Source organism: Gavialis gangeticus, unplaced genomic scaffold, assembly GCF_001723915.1.
Source record: "Gavialis gangeticus isolate Ggan-Ray unplaced genomic scaffold, GavGan_comp1, whole genome shotgun sequence".
In the NCBI taxonomy this organism is placed as follows: domain Eukaryota; kingdom Metazoa; phylum Chordata; order Crocodylia; family Gavialidae; genus Gavialis; species Gavialis gangeticus.
Genome location: NW_017729022.1, coordinates 63,832,447 through 63,841,142, shown reverse-complemented (window position 1 = coordinate 63,841,142; position 8,696 = coordinate 63,832,447). Strand labels below are relative to the sequence as shown.

The 8,696-nt window shown below is 48.5% G+C and overlaps 1 protein-coding gene across 2 annotated transcripts in view; it reads right to left on the bottom strand.

Annotated features, from left to right (window-relative positions):
- Positions 1 to 372: 372 nt before the first annotated feature.
- Positions 373 to 8,696, bottom strand: part of MFNG (MFNG O-fucosylpeptide 3-beta-N-acetylglucosaminyltransferase) — a 17,927-nt gene continuing 9,603 nt past the window's right edge. Inside the window, exons 4-9 of one of the 2 annotated variants that reach the window (XM_019515255.1) lie at positions 8,286 to 8,439; positions 8,056 to 8,141; positions 7,258 to 7,423; positions 6,593 to 6,678; positions 5,594 to 5,722; positions 373 to 2,995 (exon numbers count right to left, since the gene is read on the bottom strand). In XM_019515255.1, coding sequence (XP_019370800.1) covers positions 5,623 to 5,722; positions 6,593 to 6,678; positions 7,258 to 7,423; positions 8,056 to 8,141; positions 8,286 to 8,439 — 592 coding nt within the window. In that variant the 3' untranslated portion in view covers positions 373 to 2,995; positions 5,594 to 5,622. Of the gene's footprint in view, positions 2,996 to 5,435; positions 5,723 to 6,592; positions 6,679 to 7,257; positions 7,424 to 8,055; positions 8,142 to 8,285; positions 8,440 to 8,696 lie in introns of those variants that run through there. The other variant, XM_019515254.1, reaches the window with a different exon arrangement.

Genomic DNA, 8,696 nt, shown 5'->3' with positions numbered 1-8,696 from the left:
CCAGCCATGGGGAAATTGGGCTGGTCCCAAGCCCCAATGGGGCAGAGGGACCTGTCCCAGCTGGGTGGGCAGCTCCCTCCCAGCCATAGGGAGAATGGGATTCATGCAGCTGGGAGGAAGCTGCCCACCCAGCTGAGACAGCTCCCCCTGTCCCATCCCATCCCCTCTTCCCCAGGACCAACTTGATCTTTGCATGGTTGAAAGGGACCCACTCTCAGAGCTAGGACAGCTCTCCCCTGCCCTGCAGAGACTGGGGCTTAGCCAGGCAGCAGTTTTGGCACTCTGCTGCCTGGGCAGACCGGGAGCAATTTGTTCCCGGTCAGCGTCTACACGTGCAGTAGCACCATTTTTCTAGTACCTGTCTGTATTGTTACTAGCAAATGGCACACTAGCCTAATCTAATGTGCAGTAATTGCCCTACACATGCAGACAGTGATGCTTTACTGTGCATTAGCTTAGTCTAATACACAGTAAAGCGTCTTGTGTAGATGTACCCATAAAGTCCAAAGAACAGGTGTGTTCAACAGGAAAATGGAACTAGAAACTGAAGGGCCAAAATTGGGATGTTCAAAATGAGGTCTAATTAATTAACCTAATAATGAAGGGAGGACCTATTCCTCCTATCACCCACCTGAGGTGATTAACTAAAGGACAGAGAAGGATCAGTTGGGCTGGGATGCAACAGGATTGAAGGGAATGAGCTTAGTCATTATGGCCAGTGACCCCTCCAGTTCCTGAGAGCCAAGATTCAACTGTGATGTCATGGGGACTTCATTTCCTGACCTGAAAGGCATCCAGGTTGGAGACAGGGGACCAGCAGACAGCACCATGTCTACAGCTTTGACTGAATCCTGACCATCACCTGGACAGTGAGATTGTGTTCCTCCTGTTATCCCCACTTTGGTGCTCTTTTCCTTCCCCATCACCTACTTCTCTTTCCTCTCTCTCCTTTTGGCTTCTACTTAACAAGCCTGTGTCTGAGCAACCAGGGGTGGCATCTTTTGCAACATTGCTACAAGCCGTGCACCAGTGAGGGACCTAAAAACAATGCCTTAAACAGTCTGGTAGAAGTTTGCCAGCACTTTGAGTGGCTGATAACTTTAAGACTGCATGCTACCTCTGTTTCTCCAGCAGCGAGACTACAAGGAACAGTCACCACCAGAGCCACAAGCATTTGCTCTCTGCTATTCCTGTCTCCCCTTTTGTGCACTTGTCTTCAAGGAAGCAGATCAGCAGCAAGTTTAGATTATTTCAACTAACTGCTCTTTCTCCCTTTCCCCAAAAAGGACACCTACTATCAATTTTTATACCATCTGAAAGATGGTCAAATGGAGTTTTTCCTTACAAGAACTCTTTGTGGCTAAGAGGTTGAGTAAGGGATATTGTCCCAGTGAAAGCCTTGCTGAATACATTCCAGATGCTTTCACTGGGTTTTTCCTTCTTTCTCTGTATCTTTAATACCAGGTTTAAAAGATTTTAATGATGCTTGTTGCCATGGTAATAAGCAGGCCGCCGTCTCTGTACTCGAAACACTGAACCATGGTTAACTGTTTAATGTTGTACAGTGATAGGGTCACATTAACACCTTTGACTCAGGGCCCATTTATTGCATCAAAATAAGCACATGAACCCTCCAGTGTTTCATTTCTGTGACAAGGGCTGTTCTCACAATACCAGGAAGGGGAAAAAACATTTTAATAGAGCTTGTTGAACCATTTCACAGTGTGAACTATTTCAATAAAGAGCAGTGAGGAAAAATTCCCCTTGTAAACTTTCATGTTGGCTGTTTTCTCCCTGCCAGTTTTCCCCAAGCAGCTCTCCATTTTAATAAACTAAGAAAATGAGATTGCAAAGCCACCACATCTGACAAGTGGCCTGAAGGGCAGACACAGCTCCTGAAACTAATTTTACCCCATGTTTTTAACACTGATCAGATTTCAAGTTGAGAATGGCCCCTTAAGCTGTCTTTCTGTTCTTACAGGAGTACTCCCAGATCCTTTGGTCTGCTTTTGAGAAGATCTTCCCTTTCTCCTACTGTAGTGTAGCAGTTGCAACAGGCTCTTCTCTAATTTTAATGCAACCCCAGTTTCTCAACCCCTCATCCCCTCTTTTAATCAGTTCATAGGCTTTTTCACAAGAGCAAGCACTCTCCACAGTAGCAGCACTTGCAAGTACAGCTAGGAAATGTTCCACAAGTTTGAAAAGGTTGAGGCTGGATTCACGGTTGGTATAAACAGAACAGTACCACTTTACCCATGGATCTGACCCTACACCAGCCTCCATTTTTTGCATTTTGCCTGCCCAAGAAACAAAGTGTTGTGCTGCTTCCCCCACACACACTCTATGATATGTTTTGATTGAAAAAGGGATGGCAGGAGCAAAGACAAATAGGATTGCCTTTTTTAATCTGATTACTCAATACACAAGAAAAGCAAGATCTTGAATGGTTAATAAAAAAGAATTGTAAACACCTCTCTTCTCTCAGAAGACACCTTGCTGGGGTTATTTGACCCCAGCAGTCTTTCCTGCCCAGAGCAGGGGGCTGGACCTGATCTCATGAGGTCCCTTCCAGCCCTAAACTTCTGGGAATCTGTGACACTTCCGGTCAGAATCTTTTTCATGTCCTGGTTATCTGGAAAACCAAATAATTTCAATTGCATTGACTGGAGACTTCAATCTTCTTCTTAACCTCACACACACACACACACACACACTTATTCCAGAAGTGTGGGTTGCTTCACTTTCAAGTGTTTTGAATCCCATGGTTACTAGGCTCATGTAGCTGTGTGAGATAACAATTGCCTCTCTCAATGAGCATATAATGTTTATCAGCAAGTCCTTGTTCCTGGTCAGAGAGGAGTTTCCAGATCAAAGAATGTGTTGTATGTGACAGACAGCAGGGCTTGAGAGCTCTCCGCTTCTTCAGAAGGTGGATAATGGCTGGAAGAATCAGCTCAATTGGAAAAGTGACACAACAGGCCACTGTATTCTTGCTCTACAAAAATCAAAGTGCTTTGTCAGTTCTTGAACCCTCTTTACTAAGGTGGAAAGCTCCTTTGAAAGGTGGGATTTTTAACCCTTGGGCAGCCTGCCCAAGAGCAATTTGCAGGTGTGCAGCATCCTCCAAGAGAACAGGACCTTGTTTGCATGGCAATGGGCAGCCCAGTTTTCGAAACCGCGAAGAGGTGGCAGTGCCTTCCATTGGTCGCTTCCGTGCTGTCAGCAGCAGGCACAGCTGTGCGCTCTGGTTTTAAAGATTCCTCTGCCAATTTGGAGGTCTCTGGAGGAATTGCATTTGCTTTTTCAGTCCTCACAGATCTCTCTTGTGCCCCTCTGACTTCTGAAAAGCACATTCCCACTGAAAGTGGCTTTGCCCTCAAGTTATTTACCAGGTACAAGGACAAAATATAACTGCTCCTCATTTCCCATCAACCAGTGACATTTTGGGCATCCTGGACAAAGAGCTGGGAAACATTTTGGTCAGTCAGTGCCCTCATGCATCTAGTCCTTTTTAGGCTAATGACATCCCACAGAAAATACCAGCTCTTAGTTTCTGCTCTTTTTTTTTTTTGGTTACAGAAAAATAATAGATCAAATCTTCTGTTGCAAGGAACTTGGAAAGATCACAATGGGTCGCAGAGTTTTTAAAACTATGGATTCTTATTTGAAATCTTTGGCTGCCTATAGATGTGCTCATTCCTATTCTAATTAGAACATGAATCAGCAGACTTGATTAATCGAGTCTACTTGATTAATGTGATTACTTGATTAATTCTTCCCTTCTTCCTCTGTTCTCCCCTCCCACTCAGTGCTGTAGGGAGGAGAGAGAAGGACTAGACCAGTGATTCTCAACCAGTGCATTGAGAATTATCTCAATTAAAACTTGATTATCTTGTGCATCATGTTTGCAAACCTAACGATGCTAACATTACTTGGCTCCCTACAGCACCCTTAAGAGGATCTCAAGGCACCCCAGGGAGCTGCAACATGCTGATTGAGAATCACTGGTATAGTCCTTCTCTCCCTTCCCTGCAGCACTGATTAATCACATCTGCTCCACGTTCTAATTAGGATACTCTAGCATTGCCTCAGTGTTACATATGTATTAGGCCCCTCCATGTTTCAAACTGGCCATGCAGTGCTTTAACTAAAGCTTGTCCAATGAGCTTTGGTTAAAGCATCCCATGGCCATTTTGAAACATAGAGGGGCTTAATACATGTGATGGTGAGCCATTTTAATTAGAGTGACTCTCCAGAAACTGCTCTAATTAAAGTGTCATCTCCCCCACCTCCAAACATATGTATAGGTAGCCTTTGGGCTTATCATGTCTGCATACCTAAGCGTGCTAACATTACATGGCTCCCTGCAGCACCCTTAAGAGGATCTCAAGGCACCCGAGGGTGCTGCAACACGCTGACTGAAAAATCACTGGTCTGGTCCTTCTCTCTCCTCCCTACAACATTGAGTGGGAGGGCAGACCAGAGGAAGAAGAAAGGAAAAAGTACAAAGGCAAAAATTTAGTTGCCTTACTCTTTTCACTCCATAGCAAATCAGTGGGTTCTGGGGTGGAGGTCGAGAGGATGGTAAAGCCAAAACCCAAGTGCTCCTTCTCTGCCTTCTGCTCCCTGCCCCTTCATTCCACTCCAGATCCTTCTTTATGTCTCTTCTCTCACACCCTCCCCCAGGTTGAGGTTGGAGTTTAAATCTGAAAGGACAGATAATTAAAGGAAAGGATTATCGTGACCTCAGATTAAGAAGAGAAGAGGGAGAGGAATAACTCCAGGAGAGACAGAGAAAGCTCCTTAGAGTGATGCAGGCACTGCACCCTCTGCCCCATCTCCCCCCACCAAAGACAATGTCACTCCTCCTCTCCATCAGGCTCCTGACAGGATGCGTTGTGCCTGCTTTTCCCTCTGTCCCAGTCACAGAGCAGATTCTGGGGTGGACCCTAAGCTTCTCTGGGGATGATTGAATACAAAGACTTGACCACAAGCTCATTTTATTTCAGGCTTGAGAGTTAGCCAGACTATCTAAGCACAGGCTCAGCAAGGGGGGCTGGGCCATAGGAATCCTGACCAGCAGGCTCAGTAGAGAGCCAGGAAAGCTGCTTTCTCAGTTTGTCACAAAAAGAAGATCTGGTGCTGTACATGGAGGGAATCTACACAGTAGGGGCTGGAGGTGGGGCAAGTTATGCTCTGTTAGCACACCAACTCTGGCATCGCAGGATCTTTGCTTCAAGAGGATGGATACACATATATGCTCCATCCAGGCAGCAGGGGGCAACCAGTCCCCACCTATGCATGCCCAGCAGCTGGGGCCAGAACCCTGCTGTGGTCCCCACCTTCCCCCAGCTCCCATCCCTCAGCCTTCACAATTGACCTGGAGACCAGGGGAAATTGGGATGCAGCTGAGTATCACATGCATGCCATCCTTCTTTGCATATGAGAGCCTTGGTGTGGGTTCCCCTCTCTTGCCCTGTCCCAGTTATGAAGCAGACTCCCACAAGGCTATGGCTGGCTGCAGCATGTGGTCTCAGGGCAGGCACTGAAGAGGGGGAGAGGGGAAAGCCAGGGTTCACCAATAGCCCCCTACCACGCAGAGCAAACGGAGGGTCGCCAGCCTCATCGTGACTCTGAGTCCAGGAGGTCGGCCATCACCGGAAAAATCGGCTGTGGGCACCAAGAAGTGTCAGGGTAGAGAAGGCAGTGAAGAGATCGGAACCTGCAGGAGACACAGGAGGAATGTAAAGAGATGGCTCTCGCTGCAGAATAAAGCAAGGCTGCGTGGGAGGAGCACATCTCCCCAGTGCCCCATCCCACACCAGATGCTCTCACTGCACTGCAGTTAGTGGGCAAGGCATCCACCTCCAACTTCCCGAACAGTGCAGAAGGGTGTAAAGATGATCAGAGATAAGTCTCACCCAAAACTCCTTGGTCTACACCCAAAAAATGCAGCATCAGCCCAGCTCTAGCCAGCATTTATGCTAAAGCCATAAGCAGCACAGGGGGTACTACTTTACCTCCACCTCCTCATTCCCGTCCCGCCCCGTCCCCTGCTCTCCAAGCTATGATCTCCCTACCAGAGCAGCACAAACAGCTGCAGGTTGTTTCATTTCATTAAGTGAAAGGGGGGAGGGGAAGACAGCAAATGTTGGTTTCGGATCAACCCAAAATGAACATTTTTCAGTTTTCTCAGTGAAACAAAGAATAAGAGGGGATAGAGGCTCACTTCGGGTGGAATAAAATGCTTCTGCTTTTTGGATGGGGGTGGAAGGAGGCTAAACTGAGGTCAGTGTGGTCTCAAAGCATCATTTTGAGATGGGAAGTGGAAAGGTTTCTGTTCTGAAAACATCCACGCAAAACATTGGGACCTTTAACCACCTTTTCCCAGCCAAGAAGATTTGCAAATTTGTGCAGAGTTCAGCAAATGCTTTCAGGCAACCCCAAACTACATTTTGGAAGCAAACAAACTATTCACGCCCAAAATATTGCTTGGCTCTGCTGATGCCTCTCGATCTTGCCCTGCACTTCTCCTGGCCAGTTTTCACAGAGGTGAGAATGTGCACAGAGAAGCAAACACACAGGAACACACCTGGAGGGGTCTTCCTCCTGGGAGAAGGGGCCACTCAGCTCAATAACATTGAGCTTGCTCTCAAAGACACCATAGCTGAGGGTGACCTGCAGAGACAGAGGGAAGGGAAGGGTTAGGGAGCAAGTAGGCAGCACTGGTGACACAGCTTTCAGCGGGCAGCAGACACTCCCATCAGTTCTAGCCCATTCCCCCCACCCCCGCCACATCCTTCTCATATTCCTTCCATATTTAATAATCAAGGCAACCTGCTGGCTCTGGGCTGCTCCTACCCTCCATTTCCTCCCCTGCCTTCCCTATCCTGCCTTACCATCCCTCCCCCCAGGCAGAGCTGTGTGACATGGGCATAGCCCCACTGGTGGACAAGAGGCCTTTCTTTTGGCTGTGCTGCTGCTACCTGAAGAGAGAACCACCACCGTGAGCTTTGGCTGGCAGCAGTTTTATTGGCTAGTTAATTGCCTTTTCATCCTCTACCCATTACAGCAGGGAGGCATCTGGGGAAGAATTTGTCAGAAAAGCCTCATCGAAATAATGTGCAATTGATTCAATCAATGTCACAGTTACCACCAGGGTGATTCGAATCAAAACCAGCTGGTTTCCCCTCCCCCAACCCTCTGCTTGCCTCCTCCACTTCACCACATCTCACGCCCCCCCGGGTGCCCATTCACCTGCTCCTGGAGCTGGGGCCTGGAGATCAGTTGCAGGTTCTCCAGGTGGGAGTGGAAGAGTGCATTGGGGAGCAGATGCCCACCCAACTTGCACTCCACAATGTAGCCCACAGTGCAGTCATCAGGCAGGCGGATGAGCTCTGAGGTGCTCACGAAGTTATGCCCACTGAAAGAGAACCAGCTGCAGAGATCAGTGAGACATCCAAGGTGGACCCCCACCATGGAGCTGGGCACAAGGGCAGGACATCCCCGGCTACAACCCCCAGTGGAGTAACTTAGGGAGTCAGTCAGCCCTGGCTATAAGAAGGTAGGTGACTGCCCAGTTCTGCCCATCTACAGCACCAGCCCATCTCTGCATGTGCACAGTACTGAGTACAACAGGGCCCAGGGACCCACCTGGGGCTTCTAAGTACCAATACAATACACAGCAGTAAGTGCACTTATGTGCCTGCCCCTGTCCCTTGCAATGGAGTAGGCACACCTGTACTGTGTCACCTCTCGTGTACACATCACCACATGTATGCTTAGGGTATGTCTGCGTTGCAGCAGCACAACCCAGCCTCACCACTGAGGAATTAAGCTCTGGCAACCAGCCCTCACCCCACCCAGACAACCCTGGAAGCTGCTGCCCATCAAAAAAAACCAACTCCTGAGCATAGTGATGGGGTCACTTCCAGGACTGACATGTGGGGACTGGCTAGGCCTCAGCTGCAAAACTGAGCTCCCTGCCCTCAGATAAGTTATATCCATGCCCATGTTCCACCCAGGAACTTGCACTGACACAGCTCCACCGCTCACCTGGCCCAAGGTGCCATCTTGGTTGCCAGCTTGCGGCTGATGCAGAATCCAGCCCCTCCCGTAGCAAACCAGAAACATACAGATTTCTGCAGAGAAAGGCAAGCAAGGTTTCAAATGGGACCACCACCCCACTACCTCTGGGTCTCTGTATCAAAACACTGGCCATTAAATACAGACTCAGGCTACAGTCCACTTCTTCCTGAGCCACAAGGCTGCAGCATGGGATTTACCGTCTGGTTGTTGGGTAGCATTTCAGAAGCCTGGATGGGCCGGTTCAGGCTGGGCTTCCCAATGTAAACATCCCATGCTGGAGAGTAAGAGGATAGGAGCTTCAACAGGGCATGTGGGTTGAGGTAATTATCATCATCCAGGTGGCAAAACCAGCTGACCATGAAAAGGAAGGGAGACAAGAGGTTAAGTCAGGATGATGCTGCAGTCTCAATCTCAAGGGCCTTTTACACACAGGTGGGGAGCTCCTGCACACTGATCAACTTTAGTAGGGGCTGTGGCTGCTCAACTCTTCCATGAATTAGCTCCTACTTCATCCTTTCCCAAAGAACCCCCCACAGAGCCTCCCTCTCTGAGCACTGGACAAGCAGCCCTCAGCCAGCAACGATGATCCCAGTCACTATCACCACGAG